At 34.4% G+C, this 21,266-nt stretch overlaps 2 protein-coding genes across 2 annotated transcripts in view; one reads left to right on the top strand and one right to left on the bottom strand.

The window, feature by feature from the left end:
• The window catches only part of LOC141389530 (uncharacterized), a 1,388,168-nt gene that overhangs the window by 399,071 nt on the left and 967,831 nt on the right, over positions 1–21,266 (top strand). The window lies entirely within an intron of this gene.
• Positions 18,955–21,266, bottom strand: part of Osi12 (DUF1676 domain-containing protein Osi12) — a 43,254-nt gene continuing 40,942 nt past the window's right edge. Inside the window, exon 2 of the mRNA XM_073964175.1 lies at positions 18,955–20,480. Within this exon, the coding sequence (XP_073820276.1) occupies positions 20,077–20,480 (404 nt within the window). The 3' untranslated portion in view covers positions 18,955–20,076. The remainder of the gene's footprint in view (positions 20,481–21,266) is intronic.

Here is a 21,266-nt window from a genome sequence, read left to right as displayed (position 1 = left end):
GTTGACGACTTAAGTTATATTTTGTACCTTCCAAGTTAATTGTTTTTTTTTTTTTTTTTTGAAATTGCGAAAAATTTGCAAATTCCTATTTCTACTAAAATCTTGTCTTTAACATTGAGCATTTTAAAAATATCAATTTAAAAAAAAAACATTTTGAACTTTCAATATTATAATTTTTAACAAAAATTATATAAAATTGAACAATTACCCCCAGTTTATGTATTTCGAAACGAAAATGTGTGCGCATGAAAGACACCCAAACTTTAGTTTTTGAAATATTATTTCATTTGCTTTTGCTTCAAAACAAAAAACAAATTTGAAATACACACTCAAATTTGGTAGTTTTCTTCCGCATTCGTTTTTTTATCGACATACATAAACAGGCCCTTAGTTTCCTTTGTCCTTGGTCTGGGAATATACCTATTGGAAATATACCTTAACCAATTTTAAATGAAAGGTGCTTACACCTGGGAAGTTTTTGCGGATTTTTAGGTGTTCGCAATTTTGCTTGGGACTAAAGAAAATGAAAATTATGTACAAGATTTAGCTTAATGGTATTTTCGTAGGTTTTATAATTATAATGCAGGGTGCACTTTAACTAACTTTAAATGAAAATAACACCTAGAAAGTTTTTGAGTATTCTGAAACAGCAATGTCCATAGATGAGAAAAATCCAAAAACAAGAAAAAAAACTGGAAGGGTTTTTAAATAAACCGTCGTCACAGTTCACATTTTTAGGTTTATTTTAGGTTTACAAGAGTTTTCTGGGAAGCGGCAAGTCGTATCGAAATGGGACTAATGAAAGTGTTGTAGCAGTGAAAATTCTATACAACGTTTTCTTTAGTCCTATTTCGATACGACTTGCCGTTTCCAAGCAAAATCCTGAAAACCTAAAATAAACCTAAAAATGTCACCTTTGACCGCGATGACGGGGGGAGTTGAGTGGGGAAGTGGAGTGGGTTGGAAATTGGAACTATTAAGGTAGTACAAGACTTCGTCTACCTCGACACCGCCAAAAACACATCAAACAATATCAGTTGTGAAATAAAGAGAAGAATTGTATTGACCAACAAATGCTACTTTGGCTTAAGAAAGCAGTTTAAAAACAAAGAAAAAATTTTAAGTTGGTCAAGACTATATGGGCAAAAATTAGCAAAATTGAGTTTTCCATTTTAACAAGTAAAAAAGTATCAGTCGGCTTTGCCGACAGAGATATACCCTCAGGCTATGTGAATTGAAACTTTCATCTAAGGACAGATCGAATGTATTTACGGAGTTTTTAGAAGTTTGTTTTTGGACAGTCCAACTTGTTTTTGAAATTAGAAGTTAAACTAAATTTGGACTTAATATAAGGAGATTCCAAGTTTGGACCAACTTGTTTGGCCCGTTTAAGAGATATACTCGTATTGCATACTATTTTAGTGACATAGTTGACATAGATTAAGTACTGTGGGGAAGTACAGGAAGTTGTGGACAGGTATTGCACATCTTCGAACTGGACAAAATATGACGAAGGCCAAATTTTGGACCAAATCGGTTGATCAGTTCGATAGTTATCTCCTGCCACTACATATGGTTAGGGGTTTTAACACCTTTCGGCCTGTTTTCTCAAGAAGTATTGATTTGCCCTGAAAAAACTTTTACTGTTGTAAAGGATGCAGCGAATGCAAGTTGGTTTAACAAAAATCAAAGTGATTCCAGAGCAGGTCTTAAAGTGAACTTATCTGAAATTGTATGTGGGAGGTACCCGAATGGGTGGACAAATATTGTCCCTATTCAACCCTGATATACAGTGGCGACGAGCTAATTAGGGACAATAAATTCAGTTTAATAGATACTCGAATTCATTCAAAAATGTGAAGATTTTTGTGAAATAAATTTTGTACATAAGCTATTGGTATAAGCACTATCGATTGACGCCAAAACATTCTGAGATTCCCGATAAGTGAAGGAAGGACATCCCACTTTTCTAAAAATGGTCCATATTAGCCTGGCCAGCTAATTAGGGACATTAGTAGTAAAATCAACTTAACGTTAATTGGAACACACTTTTATACTAAAATTGTTTGTATTTATTTACTTAATAGTGTATTCAGTTGATTTCATGGTTTACCCCCACCGCAAGTCATTTAAAGGACCGAAGTATTATTATAATCCACAATAATGTGCTTTTGGTCTTATTTTCCATTAATGCAAAACGAATATGCATATTTATTTGGCTCTTTAAACAAAAATGATATTTCTAGTAACCCCAGACATCATTCCGAACCAAACACTGCAATTACCACTCTATAGTGGGTGTAAATTTATCCTTAAATTACTTGTTAACCAGTTTGGATGAGTTACTAAGGTGAAAATCCTATTTTGAGGATGAGATATGAGACTTTTTTAAATCAAAAATTATGGTAATCTGATCATTAGCATGCTGACATAATGTGTTAAAAATATTTTGCACTTATTTCAACAACTGAAGTTTTTCGGCATGGAGGAAAATTTGTGTGTGCCATTTTAAAACTATACAATTAAACCAACTATTTGTTTATATGCACCGGAAAATTTTTCCAGCAATATAACCTTCTTTTCCATCAAAAATGAGTAGTATCGATTGGTTTCGATGTGAAAATGTACTTTGTTCCATATAAAAGCTAACAAAAAGATCCCTGGGGCTTCCATCAATGTTCGGTGTTTTTAAGCCTTTGTAAAAATTGTGCATGTAAATGATCCCTCATCTAAATTTTGCTCAATTTTATAGGTAGAGGCAAAATATTTTTTTATATTATGTCGGTATGCTAACGACCAGATAACCATATTTTGTTGCTTTAAAAATGCCTTATAACTCATCCTTAAAATAGGATTTTAAGCCTAAAGACTCATCCAAACTGGTTAAAAGGTAATTTAAAGAGAAATCTACACCCAGTATGGAACGGTAATTGCAGTGTATGACTCGAAATGTTTTCTGGGGATATTAAAAATATATTTTTTGCTGCATTAACGGATAATAAGGCCTAAAGCATATTATTGTGGATTATAGTAATACTTCGGTCCCTTGAAGGACTTGCGGTGTGTGTAAAGCATGAAATCAGTTGAATACACTATAAACTAACTAATACAAGCAATTGTTGTACAAACATGTTCATCAGTTAACATTTAAGCTGATTTTTCTACTAGTGTCCCTAATTTGCTGGACAGGCTAATATGGACCATTTTTAGAAAAGTGGGTTGTACTTCCCCCACATATGGGGAATCTCAGTACGTTTTGGCATCACTCGATAGTGCTTCTAGCAATACCTTATATAGAAAATTTATTTCATCAAAATCTTCACATTTTTAATTGAAATCGAGTAATCGAGTATTAAACTGAATTTATTGTCCTTAAATAGCTGGCCGCCACTGTATGTCTGGTATATATGGTAGGATGTGTAAAGTATGTACCAAATCGGTCGCTCCCTTAAAGAGTTATCGTGCGCACAATTTTTCCGAACATGTTTGAAATTTTTTGTGGGGGAGGTACCTGAAGGAGTGGACCGATATGGCTTATCTTCTAACATAAAATAAGATTGGGCAAAATATTACGAAGGCCAAATTTTGGACCGAACCGGCAGATCCGTTCGAGAATCATCTTGCGCTCCAACCACTACACACGGTGTCATTGGGGTTTTTTTTTGCATCTTTCAGGTAATTTTCTCAGAAAGTATGGGTTTGCCCCTGATGAAACTTGTACCGTCGTATAGGGGACAGTAAATACAAGTTGCTACAACAAAAATCAAAGCAATTTGAGAGCAGGTCCTAAACTGAACTTCTACGAAATTTTGTGTGGGAGGTACCCGAAGGAGTGGACCGATTGAGTCCATATTAAAACCTCATCTAAGTCTGGTAGAAATTTCACGATGTGCCAAGCATGAACCATATCGGTTGCTCGCATCAAGAGTTATGGTGCACACAAATTTTCCAAACATGTTCGAACTTTTGTGTGGGAGGTACGATCGAGAGTTATCGTGCGCTCCAGCCAGCCAGACAGACGGACGGACGTACATTGCTAAATCGACTCCAAATTGTCTAAAACTGATTTCGTCCAAACATTCTTGGGGTCTAAAACTATTATTTCGATGAGGCACATTTACCCTCGTTAGCATAAATACTGATGGTATAAAAATGATTGAATGATTATTTTTTACATAGACTATGAAAAAAATCGTCATTCCAAATTTGTTTTTGTAACTATCCTTGATCTTTGCGCGCCAAATATGTCATATATTTCAATCTGAATGCTTGGGAATCAATCACGACTTGATATAATAAGCTATAATATGCCATTACCATTAACTGAATTCGTACTCTTTGTGGTGATGCAATAATGATCTCGAAATGTCTAAATGGATTCGCGAAAAATCTATTTTATGACAAAATTGTACGTATTTGCAAACATATTTTGTGAAATAGTAGCGCATATGCTTACAAAATATGTATAAAAAAAAGTAAAAAAGTATCAGTCGGTTTTACCGACAGAGATATACCCTCAGCCTGTGTATATTGAAACAATTTTTTTCCAAAATACGTATGTATTTAGGGGGTTTTAAAAATTTTGGGCATTTGAACCGACAAACATTTTGATTAGGATTAAAGATCAAAAGGAGATACTAAAAGGAATGGATTGACATTGACCGTTATGGAAGTGGATCTCCACTCTTCGGGCTGTTTGCTCAAGAAGTATGGACTTGCCCCTAAAAAAATTTTACCATCGTAATTGAAGCAGCGAATACAAGTTGCTTCAACAAAAATCAAAGTGATTCGATATTAGATCTTAAAGTGAACTTATCCGAAATTTTGTGTGGGCGGTACCGGATGGAGTGGACCAATATAGTGCATATTTGAACCTGATCTATATCTGGTAGATATATTAGGATGTGTAAAGTATAGACCAATTCGGCCACTCCCTTCAAGAGTTACCGTACGAAAAACTTTTCCGAACATTTGTGGGGAAAGTACCTGAAGGAGTGGACCGATATGGCTTATCTTCAAACTTAAACTATGTTTGGGGAAAATATTGCTATGGCTATACGCTGGACCGAATCGGTAGATTCGTTCGAGAGCTATCTTGCGCTCCAACCGCCTCACACGGTGTCATAGGGTTTTTTTTGCAACTTTCGGGCTATTTTCTCAGGAAGTATGGACTTGCCCCTGATGAAACTTGTACCGTCGTATGGAAGGCAGTGAATACAAGTTGCTAAAACAAAAATCAAAGCGATTCGAGAGATGGCCCTAAACTGAACTTTTCCCAAATTTTGTGTGGGAGGTACCCGAAGGAGTGGACCAATTTAGACCATATTGGAACCCCATACTACTCTGGTAGAAAGTTTACGCTATACAAAGTATGGACCAAATCGGTCACTCCCTTAAAGAGTTATCGTGCGCACAAACTTTCCGAACATTTTCGAACTTTTGTGGGGGAGGTACCGGAAGGAGTGGACCGATGTAGCTCATCTTCGAACTTAAACTAAGTTTGGGCAAAATATTACGAAAGCCAAAATTTGAAACGAATCGGTTCATCCGTTCGAGAGTTATCGTGCGCTCCAGCCAGCAGGACAGACAGACAGACAGACAGACGGACGGACATGGCTAGATCGACTCCAAATTGTCTGAAACACATTTCGTCCAAACATACTTGGGGTCTAAAACCATTATTTCGAAGAGGCACATTTTCATCGTATCAAAGTGTATATACCCTCCTTAGCCTAAAATCTGAGGGTATAATTACAATAGTATCCAGAGATTGTGAGAAATAAAATTAAGCCTATTTCGTGAAGATCGAAGCTATAATATTGATGTTATTTGCAAAAAATACAAAGAAATTTAAAAAAAAATTGTATTGTACTTATTTTGGTATTTTTTTGATTTTATCGATTTATTAGTCTCGGGAGCAAGGGTGTATGTAATTTCAAGTTGTGTATATCCACATTTAATATTCGAGATAAAGCGATTTTGAGATGTGTGTCCGTCCGTCCGTCCGTCTGTCCATTATAAATTGCAATATACAGTTCATATCTTTAATCCTGGAAGATATATTCCGGGAAGAATCTTGACCTTTCTATTGATGTTAAATGTGTTGGTGTACATGATTAGATAACAGAGTTACAGCCTAATATATCCAGTTATTTGTTTGTAATATACTCATAAACACGCTAGAGGTCGAAATTTTAGCTCAATAGTCAATAAATTTTGCATGAGGTAAGCGTTTAGGTCGAAGAAGATGCCTGCAATTTTGGATAATGATCTGATATTATTTAGCGGGTGAAATGGACCATTACTTTGGTATGAAAAAATATAAAAAATTAATTTTTGTCCATATTTTAATTCCTGGAGGGCATATACCGGTAAAGTAGCCTACACATGGAAAAAGAAGTACTGTGTTGAAGAACAACAATTCGCCCCTTACAGTACTCCAAACATGCCCATCTATTAATCAATTTGAAATACAAATCATTTCCTTTGAAATTCGAATTATTCCATTTTAAATTTATATTATTCCAATTGTAATTCGAATTATTCCATTTGTAATTCCAATAACACCATTTATAATTCGAATTATTCCATTCGTAATTCCAAGTACTCCATTTGTAATTCTTATTATTCCATTTGCAATTCGTACTACTTCATTTGTAATTCAAATCATTTTATTTGTATTTGGAAAAAAAAACAGGTATAAAATCAATACAAAAATATTTTGATTTTTTTTGTTACGAATTGCAATTAAAGTAATTAGAATTACAAATAAAAATTCGAATTACAAATGAAATAATTTGAATTTCAAATGGAATAATTCGAATTACAAATGGAATAATTCGAATTACATATGGAATAATTAGAATTACAAATGGAATGCTTAGACTTACAAATGGAATTCTCGAATTGCAAATTAAATATTGTGGATAACAACTAAAATGTTTCGAATTACATCTGAATAAGGTGTAGATCATCTGACGAATATTTCGATGTGTTACGAACGGAATGGAACGACAAAGTTAATGACACCCTCCATATTATGGTGGAGGGTATAAAAATGGTCCGTTTGGTTCCATTTTTAAAAAAAGGGTTTCAATTTGCCCTGGAGGCTCAAAACCCTAATAGTTAATAGTTATCATTGAATAAGTTAAACAATGCAGCTGTGTCTTATTCGGGGCTGCGGAGTCGAGCCATTTTTTCTTCGACTCCGACTCCGAGAGTAATTTCATATACCACTGAATATGAATTAAACATGCACCATTTTTAACTTTTTTCCTATACTTGGACCACATACACTTAAATGTTGTTTTCCCTAAGGTATTTTGTATTGCATGTTCCATATTGATTCTGCTATATGTTACATCGAAAAGTAGCAACAGAAACAAGTTAGAAAGTTTTAGTCGGTTATGCCGAAATATATGTAAGGGTAAATACGCACAGATTGTCATTTTAAAATGCGGTTGTAGAAAACTTCTGTGTTAAAATTAAATAACCTACATTAAAGCTCAATATTGATTTCACAGATTGATGGTGGAAGGCGAATGAAGGCAATGCCGATATTTTAACATGCAAGGAGAGATCACCACGAAGTAATAGCACAGAAATTGTTCTAATCTCTTCCTTGAAGACTAGTATGTTTCCTCATAGAATATCTTAGGGCTTATGTAGAGAACATGTTGGACTTCGTGTTGATGATCCGTAGGATTTCACATAGAAGACCACAAGGTCTTTCATAGTAGTCCCATAGGCCCTCTCATAGTAGATAAGATGGGAAAACCAGTGGACTTCTTGCAGAAGACTTGCAGGACTTTTATAAAGCACATATAAGTCAAAACAAGTGAAGTGAAGGGCATGATCATATGATATCCTACACCACTATTCCTGGACACTAACTTTACACGAAATATTTTGAATTACATTAAAAAGTATATTTTAAATGCTTTACATTTCTAAGTTAGATCTAAAAGAGCAACACTTAGATCCAAATATATTGTCCACATAATGTCAATGTTATGTAGGAAGATATATAACAAAATCTAATAAAGGACACACAGTCAAAATGAACTACTTTAATAATACCTCAAATTTGGTACTATTAATCATTCGACAGGAATACTTTTGGTTAGAAAGTTTGGATATTATCCATTTGACATCCATTCCATGTTACAGGTCTTTATTGGAAGGAAAATATATCATCGGCTTAATTTTTGGAATTCCAAAAAGGTGCCTGAAAACTTTACATAATATTTTAAGCACATGCCCTAGCATTGCAAAAAGGTAATGTCAACTATTTACGAAGGATTGGGTCGTACACTTTACATAAAGTTGCAATCCATATTCTGACGGAAAACATCTAAAATTTTCCTTTCATATGGAAGATTTTTTCCTGTTACAAATCACAATTACAATATATATATACGTTATTCCAGGAGCAGAGTACAAATTTGCCGCTTAGTTTTCGACTGGATCCCTGAGTTTTTCAGTTCCATCTAAATATAATAAAGTTTTGGTTAATATGTGTTAAATTAGCATTAACAAGTAAAAAAGTATCAGTCGGCTTTGCCTACAGAGATATACCCTTAGTCTATGTGAATTAAAACTACGGACAGATCGACACAATTGTTGAACTTTTGTGGGGGATGTACATAAAGAGAAGATCGATTAAAAAACTTCGACAGAAATCAAAGTGATTCGAGAGCAAGTCTTTAAGTGAATTTATACAAAATTTTGAGTGGGAGGAACCCGAATGAGTGGACAAATATAGTCCATATTCAAACCTGATATACATATGACAGATGTATTGGGATGTGTAAAGTATGGACCAAATCGGTCACTCCCTTCAAGAGCTATCGTGTGCACAATTTTTCCGAACATTTTTAAACTTTTTAAACTAAGTTTGAACAAAATATTACGACGACCAAATTTTGAACCGAATCGGTTGATTCGTTTGAGAGTTATCGGGCGCTCCAGCCAGCCACCCAGGCGGACGGACGGACAGTGCTAAATCAACTTCATATTGTCTGAAACGGATTTCGTCCAAACATACTTGGGGTCTAAAACCATTATTTCGATAAGGCACATTTTGCAAGTCTGAAAGTGTATATACCCTCGTTAGCATAAATGCTGAGGGTATAAAAACCACAACATATACATTTTAGAAGGTTTTTGATTTTATACCATTACGGCAATGACTGGATCATCATCTAAGAACCATTTGCAGCATTTCCTGCAGACAGGATATGTATATGTAACAACATTATTACCAAATCCGTCTTATATAGTTAACTTTACTTTACTTTATCAGGAATGCTCAATCATGTGGCTAAAATAGTATGTAAAGTTTTCAAGCACCTAACGTCAGTAAAGATCCAATAGTGTTTTCGATAGTGTTTTCTTCTTTCAGTAAAAGCCTTTAACAACTATAGCAAGAACAATGGCACCCTGTCCCTTCTAATATGAAACTTATCTCGATGTCAAATGAATAATACTTTCTAACCAAATGGAATGTTGTTGGAATTGGTATACTAAAAGAGGGTCTAGGAGGATTATTTCGCAGTGTAATAGTACGGTTACACTATAGTTTTTAGCCGGGTTACCCACTTCATGAGGATTTATTTGACGTTTGCGCTATGGAATTGACATTTGAAATCCAATCCGGTTAAGTGTAACCAGGGTATTACATGGATTTTGTTCAAAACAAATTTGTAATACACTTTCCACATTAAAGTGAAGTTGTAAATCAGTGGGATCTAAAACCAGTGTTTCAGAGTGTATATAAGTTTTGCCATAAATGTGGCGGTATGTTAAGAAATCGATTCAGCTTGAACACTTACGCAAAAGGTGCAATTATAATTATATTTTCATTGAACTTTACATTTTGTTGCAAAAATTAAGTGGATCGTTTGGACCAATCAATAATTATAATAAAGCCTTTGCTTTCATCTCTCTCATCTCTCTACTATATAAAAATAAAATAAAAATTATTTTAACTAGCAAAATGCCCGCTACTTCGTAAGCGAAAAAGGAATAATATACAAATAAACAATATTTAATATGGAGAAAACAGAAAATGTTGATGTTCTAATACCTATTTGAATTGATATTTAATTTCTTTCAAGTACTGCTCGTATACGTTTTGTTCGAATTTAAAAAAAAAGACCTCTACACTTCAGCAGCGGTCTACATTTTAAATTCCAGTCCATGTTTTATTAGAACGGTATGTGTATTTTGAAAATTTTATCCACATTTTCCAACCGAATTTTGGAATTTGTGATATCAAAATGTAGAAAACCATTATTAAGAAGATGTTACCCTATATAACAGTTAATTTTTGAGACATTTTATTTTAGGCTTTTTTTCTCAGGACGTAAAAACCTTCTTGTAAAACATTAGCTGCATAGATCTACCTTTTCAAATGAACTTACTGTAACTTTTACAATAGACAACAAAGATAAAAACAACTTTGTTGAAAAGGTACGTTTGATTTTTTGATTTCAGTATATTATTTAGAAACCGAATTCGTGTTAACCTAGAAGTAATAGTACATTATTCAGTTCAATTTTAAAAATGCAGGATCTTAGCTCAAATGTTACAGTTTTAGCTCTACATGTTCACCCAATGTCAATGCTATTACATGTAGAAACCTTTCGTACATTTAAAGGCGGATTTAAATAAACATTCGGATCCAATCTTAACAGGTATCCTCATAACAAATTTCATTATTGATTCACCCAATACCAGTGCTTCAATATTTTGTATTATATAATACTTCTATTACACTTATTGTACGACGAACTCTAATAATGAACCTGACAAATCAATAATTGGTCTGTTCCTTTACTTTTGAAAATGGTAAAATCGGCAAAAGTAGTAAAAGTAGTAAAAGTTGTAAACTGCTCCCATATGAATTGTATGTTATCAGAAGTAAAGGAACGCTTTTCGAGTAAAAAGTGGCAAAACTTGAAGATTCTTGGACGTAAAGGAACAGAGCTAATATATCAGAATTTCACTTCTATTCCTTAGCCCAATACCAAATTTATTGCAATTTTGTACTTTTCACGCACTAATGATGATATAATTCCATCTGCACAGCTACACCCAATGTCAAATTTAATAGCATTTAGTACATTTCGCATTTCTCAATAAATAATCCAGCCCTCAGCCTAATTTTATAATTTGTATGCATTTCAAAAAATCCGTATCTAAACACCAACACAATCTCTCATTCAACAATTCGAAATTCCACCTATATGCCATCATGCAACACCAAACTGGTACCATATTTAGTACTTATAGTATGTATAAGTTTCGAAAATTACTTCCTTTTATCCAAAACTATATCCCAACCTCGATTTACCTTTACATAATAACAATTTGGACCAAACTCTGTGCATTTAGTAATTTTCGTACTCTTATTGTACTTATATCCACAACCACATCCATATCTCAACTCTACATACCAACAGCGGCTATAATACCAAATTTTCGAATTCCACCTCTATTCATAATACCATTAATACTTTTGGTATGAAAGTACGAATTTCAATAACTATCTCCAACAGTAATTGCGAATTTCAGGATTCCACCTCTATCGGTCCACCCAAATCTAAATTGTACCATATTTAGTACCATTTATTAATATTCGTACCCATAATCCCACACTCCAACAGTAACCTTAACTCGAAATTTCAGGATTCCAGCTCTATTTGTTCATCCAAATATAAATTGTACCAAATTTAGTACCATTTAGTACTTTCCGTACCCATAAGTACGAATTTCCAAAACTACCTCAGTGCTATACTCCATAAGTAATCTTAATTCCAAATTTCAGGATTCCAGCTCTATCCGTCCACCTTAATTTAAATTGTACCATATTTAGTACCATTTAGTACTTTCCTTACCCATAAGTACGAATTTCCAAGACTAAATCAATCCTACAGTCCAACAGTAATCTTAATTCCAAATTTCGGGATTACAGCTCTATCCGTCCACCTAAATTTAAATTAGACCAAATTTAGTACTTTTCGTACCCATAAGTACGAATTTACGAAACTACCTCAATCCTACACTCCATAAGTAGTCTTAATTATAACTTTCAGGATTCCAGCCCTATCTGTTCACCCAAATCTAAAATGTACCAAACTTAGTACCATTTAGTACTTTCCGTACCCATAAGTACGAATTTCCGGAACTACCTCAATCCTACACTCCATAATTAATCTTAATTCCAAATTTCGGGATTACAACTCTATCCGTCCACCTAAATTTAAATTGGACCAAATTTAGTACTTTCCGTACCCTTAAGTACGAATTTCCAAAACTACCTCAATCCTACACTCCATAAGTAGTCTTAATTATAAATTTCAGGATTCCAGCTCTATCTGTTCGCCCAAATCCAAAATGTACCAAACTTAGTACCATTTAGTACTTTCCGTACCCATAAGTACGAATTTCCGAAACTACCTCAATCCTACACTCCATAAGTAATCTTAATTCCAAATTTCGGGATTACAACTCTATCCGTCCACCTAAACTTAAATTGGACCAAATTTAGTATTTTCCGTACCCATAAGTACGAATTTCCAAGACTGAGTCAATCCTACAGTCCAACAGTAATCTTAATTCCAAATTTCAGGATCCCAGCTTATTCCCCCCAAATCCAAATTGTACCAAATTTAGTACTTTTCGTACCCATAAGTACGAATTTCCAAAACTTCCTCAATCCTACATTCCAACAGTAACCTTAATTGGAAATTTCAGGATTCAAACTCTATCCGTTCACCCAAATATAAATTGTACCAAATTTAGTACATTTAGTACTTTCCGTACTCATAAGTATGAATTTCCAAAACTACCTCAATCCTACACTCCATCAGTAATCTTAGTTCCAAATTTCAGGATTCCAACTCTATCCGTTCACCCAAATATAAATTGTACTAAATTTAGTACATTAAGTACTCTCCGTACCCATAAGTATAAATTTCCAAAACTACCTCAATCCTACACTCCAAAAGTAATTAAATTCCAAATTTCAGTATTCCAGCTCTATCCGTTCACCCAAATCCAATTTGTACCAAATTTAATACCGTTTACTACTTTTCGTACCCATAAGTAAGAAATTCCAAAACTACCTCAATCATTCACTCCATCAGTAATCTTAATTCCAAATTTCAGGTGTCCATGTCTATCTAAATCCAAATTGTACCAAATTTGGTACCATTTAGTACTTTTCGTACACATAAGTATGCATTTCCAAAACTACGCCCATATCTCAATCGTACACTTCAACGGCAATCTAAATTCCAAATTTTAGGTTTTCAGCTCTATCCGTTCACCCAAATCCAAATTGTACCAAATTTAGTACCAATTAGTACTACTCGTACACATAAGTACGAACTTCCAAAATCATTTCCTTATATCAGCACCACTTCCCAACCTTGATTCCCATACCAAATATGAAGATTGTAGCTATATCCGCTCAAAATATACAATTGGTACCAAATTTAGTAACTTTTCGTACACTTATAGTTAGAATTTGGTACATCTTTCTAACTATCTATCAGTGACCCTCATTCCAAATTTCAGAATTCTAGCTCTTCCCGTTTGCCTAATACAAAGAGTACCATATTTAGTACCTTTTAGTACTTTTAGTACCCTTCCAGTTCGAATTTCCAAAAACCCAGCCTTATCTCACCCCTACACACCAACAGCAACCCACACTCAAAATTTCAAGCTTCTAGCTTCAGCCGTTTCGTCTGGGCGATGATCTGTCAGTCACTCAGTCACTCACTCACTCACTCATCACTAAGCTCTTTTATATATATACTAGCAAATGCCCGCTACTTCGTATGCGGAAAGGGAATAAAATATATATGAACAATATTTAATATGGAAGAGGTGAACACTGGCGATTCTGTTGAACTAAAACCTATTTTTAATACCAACATTTAATTGATTTAATTCCTTTTAATACTGTATTTCGAATTTCCCAAAAAAAAAAATATCTGCCGTATTGCACCCCTACTATATTTTTTATTTCGAATTACCAATACTACGACCTCATATCACAGACATACACCAACAGCTACTCATATTGCTAATTTCAGACTTGACTTTTGGTTTTACCCCTTCACTAACACAGCATTCCCTTCCAGTACGAGTTTCCAAACACTAAACTTTATCTCACCCTTTCACAACAATTCAAGGTTTTAGCTTCAGCGGTTTCGCCAAGAACCCGAAAATTCTACGAATGCCGAAAATTCTACGAACCTAATTTTCGGAATTCAAAATGACCACAAAAATTTGTATATCACCATATAACAGTAGCCCTCGACTTAGTGTATTTTAAAAATAGAACAAATCTATATTGCCAAATTTTCTTTAAATTTGGACCTTGTATACTCAGAGGATACAAAAGTTTCATTTAAAAAAATGTCTACTTTAATCCACTTTTATTTGAAGAGATATTTTGAAGACTTAGAGTAATTTGAAGATTTTATGCACATTTTCCGACCGAAATTCGGAATTTGTGGTTAGAAAAAAAAACTTTTTTACAAAAAATTTTAGTTAATGTGCACGGGTATGTTAACCCTATATAACGGTACATTTTTTGATGCATTTCAATTTAAGCCTTTTTATTATCAGGGGATAATAACCTTCTAGTTAACAAAATTGTCGCATTGAACCACGTTTTCAAATTAACATAAAAAAACAAACAAAAAATTGAAAAGATACTTCACGTTTAACTACATACTTCCAGTACATTATTTTTTATTATTTAGAAACACCTTCGCGTTAGCATAAAATCAATAGAACAATATTCAGTACAATTTTTAAACTCCGAACTTTATCTAAATTTCAGAATGATCTTCTTAACAAATATTTTTCCATTTCGTAGTTTTTTGTCCAAATTATATAATCCAAGCTTTGTTCCTACACCGAGCCCAAATTTAGTACCATTTAGTACTTTTCGTTCCCCTATAGTATGCAGTTCTCACTTTAACCGTTTACACAATACCAACATGGTTTTGGTACCAACATGTTACCAAACTTTTCGTACACATATGTAGGTAGGTTTCAAAAATTACTTCTAATATTCAACATAAATACCAACCGCAATTCACTTTTCCAGTTTTATCTGTTCCTCTGAAACCAATTATAATACTATTTAGTACTTTTTGTATAAATAAGCATTTTCAAAACCTCCTTTAAACCACCTCTCTAAACACCAATTTCTAATCTAAAACCGAATTTCAAAATTCCAGTTCTACCCCTTTACAAAATCACAAATTGAACAAAATTCTGTACCATATAGCAAATACCAAAATGTACCAAATTTTGTACCATTTAGCAGTTTTCGTACACGACTTTCCAATAACTACTTTCATATATCTGCAATGTAGTTCAATTTGGCACTTTTCCATAAGTACGCATTTCCAAAACTACCTCAATCCTACACTCCAACAGTAATCTGTTCACGCAAATACAACTTGTATCGAATTTAGTACCATTTAGCACTGCTTCGTCCACATTAGAACGATTTTCCAAAGCTACCTCCATATCTCAATTCTAGATTCCAACAGTAATCTTAATTCCAAATTTCAGGATTCCAGCTCTATTCGTTCACCCAAATCCAAAGTGTACTAAATTCAGTACGTTTCGTGTACTTATAGTTAGTCCCAATTTACATTGGGCGAGTTTACTTGCGGCAATTTTCATTTTGTAGGAGAGAGAGAGGTGAGGCATATGGTAACCCTTTGCCTCTCAGCACCCTCTCTCACATACAAACTGACAATTGCCGCAAGTAAACTCGCCTAATGTAAATTGGGACTTAGAATTTCCAAAAACTTTTCTTTGTTACTTTCCATTTGTGACCCTCATTCCAAATTTCAGGATTCCAACTCAATCCGTTCACCTAATTTCAAACTGTACTAAATTTAGTACCATTTCGTACTTTTCGTACCCTTTAGTTCGAATTTCCAAAAACCTTTCATTGTTACTTTTCATCAGTAATCCTCATTCCAAATTTCGGGATTCCAGCTCTATCTGTTCACCCAAATCCAAATTGTACTAAATTTAGTATCATTTATTATTTTTCGTGCACATATAGTTCGAATTTCCAAGAACTTTTCCTTGTTACTTTCCATTAGTGACCTTCTTTCCAAATTTCAGGATTCCAACCCAATCCGTTCACCCAAATTAAAATTGTGCTAAATTTAGTACCATTTCGTACTTTTTGTACCCTTATAGTTCGAATTTCCAAAAACCTTTCATTGTTACTTTTCATCAGTGGCCCTCATTAAAAATTTCAGGATTCCAGCTCTATCCGTTCACCCAAGTCCAAATTGTACTAAAATTAGTACCATTTAGTACTTTTCGTGCACTTATAGTTCGAATTTCCAAAAACCTTTCATTGTTACTTTTCATCAGTAACCCTCATTCCAAAATTCGGGATTCCAGCTCTATCTGTTCACCCAAATCCAAATTGTACTAAATTTAGTACCATTTCGTACTTTTCGTACCCTAATAGTTCGAATTTCCAAAAACCTTTCATTGTTACTCTTCATCAGTGGCCCTCATTCCAAATTTCAGGATTCCAGCTCTATCCGTTCACCCAAATCCAAGTTGTACTTAATTTAGTACCATTTAGTAATTTTCGTACGATTTTCCAAAACCATTTAATTACATCAACACCACTTCCCAACCTTGATTTCCATACCAAATTCCATGGTTCTAGCTATATCCGTTCAAAATATACAATTGGTACTAAATTTTGTAAATTTTAGTACTTTTCGTACACTTATAGTTCGAATTTCCAATAACCATTTGGTACATCTTTCTAACTCTCCATCAGTGACCCTCATTCCAAATTTCAATATTCTAGCTCTTACCGTTTGCCTAATACAAAGGGTACTATATTTAGTACCTTTTAGTACTTTTCGTACACTTCTAGGTCGAATTTCCAAAAACCCATCCTTATCTCACCCCTACACACCAACAGCAACCTACACCCAAAATTTCAACTTTCTAGCTTCAGCGGTTTCGTCTGGGCGCTGATGAATCAGTCAGTGAATACCTCACCTCACCGCTCTTTTATATATATAGAAGAAGATAGATAAATTTAGAAAAAACAAGTAAGAACGGCGTTAAGTTCGGCCGGGATGAACTTGTTATACCCTCCTCCACAAGTTGTATTGAAGTAAAATGGAATAATTTGTTTCCTTTCGTGTATGAAGAAGACTTAATACTAAATTTCAGCAATTTCGGTAAAACAATGTGAGGCACCATTCTATGGGGGCTATTTCAAAACGTCGATCTATACCGACAAATTTCTGACGGAAAATTTTTAGGCTTAAAGAAGACTAAATACCAAATTTCCTATATTTCGGTAAGAGAATGTGGCTAAAACTAAAAAATACCGAAAATCAAGAAGTACGCTTCTATGGGGATATAGGAAGACGTGGACCTATACTGATAATACCCTTCTGGAATATTCTATTACTCTTGGAAGACGAAATAACGAATTTCAGCCATTTCGGTTGGATATTGACGACGCAGTCTTCAGTATTACGAAAATCGGGAGGTACCGTTCTATGGGGGCTATATCGAACGTGGACTTCTACCGACGAATTTTAGTCAGAAATGGGGCAATATGAAAGAGTGGACCTGTACAGACATATTTCTGGCGAACAGTTTTATATCACATTGAAGACTAAATACCAAATTTCAGCCATTTTGGTGGAATATTGAAGACACAACCTTCAAAACACGAAAAATCGGGAGGTACCTTTCCATGGGGGCTATATAAAGGCGTGAACCTATACCGACAAATTTAAAGTGGAAGTTTGAGTACCCCCAACGAAGTCTAAATACCAAATTTCAGCCATTTCGGTGGAATATTGAGGCCACAACGTTCAAAATACCGAAAATCGGGAGGTACCGTCCTATGGGGGCTATATGAAGACATGGACCGACACCGACAAAATTCTGGGAGAAAGTTTTGTACCCCTAAAGAAGACTACGTGCCAAATTTCAGCCATTTTGGTAGGATAATGAAGCTAAAACCTTCAAAATACCGAAAATCGGGAGGTACCGTTTTATGGAGGCTATATGAAGGTATGGACCGACACCGACCAAATTCTGGGAGAAAGTTTTATACCCCTAAAGAAGACTACGTACCAAATTTCAGCCATTTTGGTAGGATAATGAAGCTAAAACCTTCAAAATACCGAAAATCGGGTGGTACCGTTCTATGGGGGCTATATGAAGGAATAGACCGACACCGACCAAATTCTGGGGGAAAGTTTTATACCCCCAAAGAAGACTAAGTACCAAATTTCAGCCATTTCGGTGTGATAATGAAGCTAAAACCTTAAAAATACCGAAAATCGGGAGGTATCGTTCTATGGGGGGCTATATCAAAACGTAGACCGATATATCCCATTTTCAATACCAACCATCCTGCAAGTAATAGCAACTTCTGTACCAAATTTTGACTCTCTATCTTTAAAATTGCGAGCTGTATCTTGATTTCAACAGACAGACGGACGGACGGACAGACGGACGGACGGACAGACGGACGGACATGGTCAAATCGACATAGAATTTTATGCTGATCAATAATATATATACTTTATAGGGTCTCCGACGAATATTTCGATGTGTTACAAACGGAATGACAAATTCAATTATACCCTCCATATGGTGGAGGGTATAAAAAAGAATTTTGCTCGGAGAAGAAAAGAATTTTGCGCCGACTCCAGACTCCGACTCCGCAACCCTGGTCTTATTTCATTTGGTCTTTATGGCCATTGATAAAGAGTCCGTAACGCGATAAGGTCCGATATTAATCTCCCACCTATTGATTGTTCATAATTACTATTTTGGAACATTACCTTAAGAATCACCAATTTTTCCTTGTGTTTTTATAGTTTACAATAGAAAAACCAAATATTATGTGTTTTAAATGCTGAACTTTTTATTTTCGCAAAAACATGTTATAAATAAATTAAATTTAATAAATACATTTAATAAATAAATAAAAAATAGTTTAAATAAATACTTAGCACAGTTTATTGTTTGTCGATAGAATAAAGAAACTTGTACGAACAATAGTTTTCCTTTGGAATATATGAAAAAGAACGAATAAGAAAAACATACGCATCTACAAACATAAGTTAATAATCTTTGTCTGGAAATTTCTTATAAGCTACATTAAATTATTCAAACACTTCTTATGTGACTAACGGATTAAAAGAAACGATGCAGTTGAAGAGAATACGTCAAAAGATGAACATACAAATGAGGAAGCTATCCCATTTGCCGATTTGCTGGAAATCTCTAAGATGAGAGGTGAATGAAACAGTTAAAAGTTTCAATGAAGGAACAAAAGAAAGAGTTTCGATATGATAACGTGATGTGTGAAAATGAAGAAGAAAAAACACGAATTCATGCATCCACATTGACATGTAGAAAAGGAGTGTGCCACAACTAGAACATGCCAAAGTTGAGTGCAATGCTGGCTTTCCTTTTGCAATGCTATCAGATATCTGACTGATTGTTGCATGCAAGCATGTACACAAGTTCAAAGTTGAACTAAAGATTTGCTTCTACTGCTGGAAGCAAAGAAACGTTAGAGTTTAATTGAAAAAAAAGCGAAGAAGCATCCAAGATGAGTTATTGACAGACAGCTAAGAAAAACTAGAAATTGCATATGGAAACTAATTTTTCAAATAACTGTTACACACGATGAGGAAGGAGGGATGCTAGCTTAAACAATAGACAATTTCTCTGTACAAAAAGACTTACTATGGAAATGGATGTTCGAGTGATATGTGTATAGTATGAAGCGTGCCACATTGAAGGCTTAGCACCGATATATGTCGATTATTTAGAAGTTGAGATTTGTGAACTATAATTTCTTTTTAATTACACAGTGTCATTGCGTTTGCGTGAGCGAAAAATAATAAATTATCTATAAGATAATTGATTTTTTCATTTTGGAACAAGCTCTACTAGGTTAGTGTTGTCGTCGTCATGATCGATTTACTGCTCCAGCTTTAGTATGGTACCGTTTTTTTATAGTTTCTTATCACTGGCTGACTTTAACTGTTGTTGTTGCTGGACTTGTTGATGTTGCTGCTGCTGCTGTTGAAATTGTTTTGTGTAGCTGCGGTAGGCCAACTCTTGTGCTTCATTTAAGGAACGTCTATCCCAGCCACCGCTACCACCACCACCCGAGGACCAGCCGCCACCACCACCTCCGCCGGAGGACCAAGTAGAACCGCCGCTTGATTTGCCACCTCCCGACAACAGCTTCTTCAGACCAATGATGCCCGACAACAGCAAAGCAATCTTGGATATAATCAAAGCCTTGCCCGCCAACATGTACAGCATACCCATAGCAATAGGTATCATGCCCATCATTTTCATGGCCATTCCCATAATCATCATTCCCATCATTTTCTTCATTTTACCACGACCTGTAAGAGAAGAAAAACAAAAAATATTTCATTAGAAAAATCGAAACAAAAACGTCAAGTATATTTATATGGCGAGTGAAAGCTAGTTACATTTTTTTGTCAGATGTTGCTAGCTATCATTCATTCACTCATTTAATTTTATTTGGGCATTTGAAAAACCTCGCAAATAATCCTATTCAATTGCGCTGTTTTTGTTGGAGATGCGATATCAGGTTTGAAGTGTAAATTAGTTGACTTTCGCCATTCAAATATTTCCATTACATTTTTTGTTTTCATCAACAATATGTGTGAATTAAAATAAAAAGGATTTTTTCATTGATGTTTTGTTATTGCTGTTGTCATATATGTTAGTTAACTGACAAGTTTTTGTGATAATATAAACGCATACATATACAGTCCCTGCACTATAGGCAATATGTCCAGTTTTTGAGGCAAAAGGTCGATTTCCAACTTTTAATAATAATAATTTTTTGGAGGGCGTTGAAAAAGAACATGTCAAAATTTATTAAAATTAATGACATTTTTCAAAATAGCACCATTATCGCGGTTTAAATTGCAGTCAAAGTGAGAATTTCGAAGAAAAACTAAAAAAAATATAAATTATGAAGCCTATTTCAATGTGTTTAAAACCGTGAAAAATAAATCAAATATAAATTTATGTAAAATGGAATAGATTGGCCATTGCAAGTGCAATTTATTTAGTATATAATATAGCTTAAACATTTTATATAGCGACCAAAAAAACACAAAAAGTCGGAAATAAATATTTTATTTTTCTTAAACTCA

The sequence above is a fragment of the Musca autumnalis genome, unplaced genomic scaffold (genome assembly GCF_047663935.1).
Source record: "Musca autumnalis isolate F117 unplaced genomic scaffold, ASM4766393v1 scaffold_1, whole genome shotgun sequence".
Lineage (NCBI taxonomy): Eukaryota > Metazoa > Arthropoda > Insecta > Diptera > Muscidae > Musca > Musca autumnalis.
This window is presented reverse-complemented; position numbering and strand designations above follow the sequence as displayed.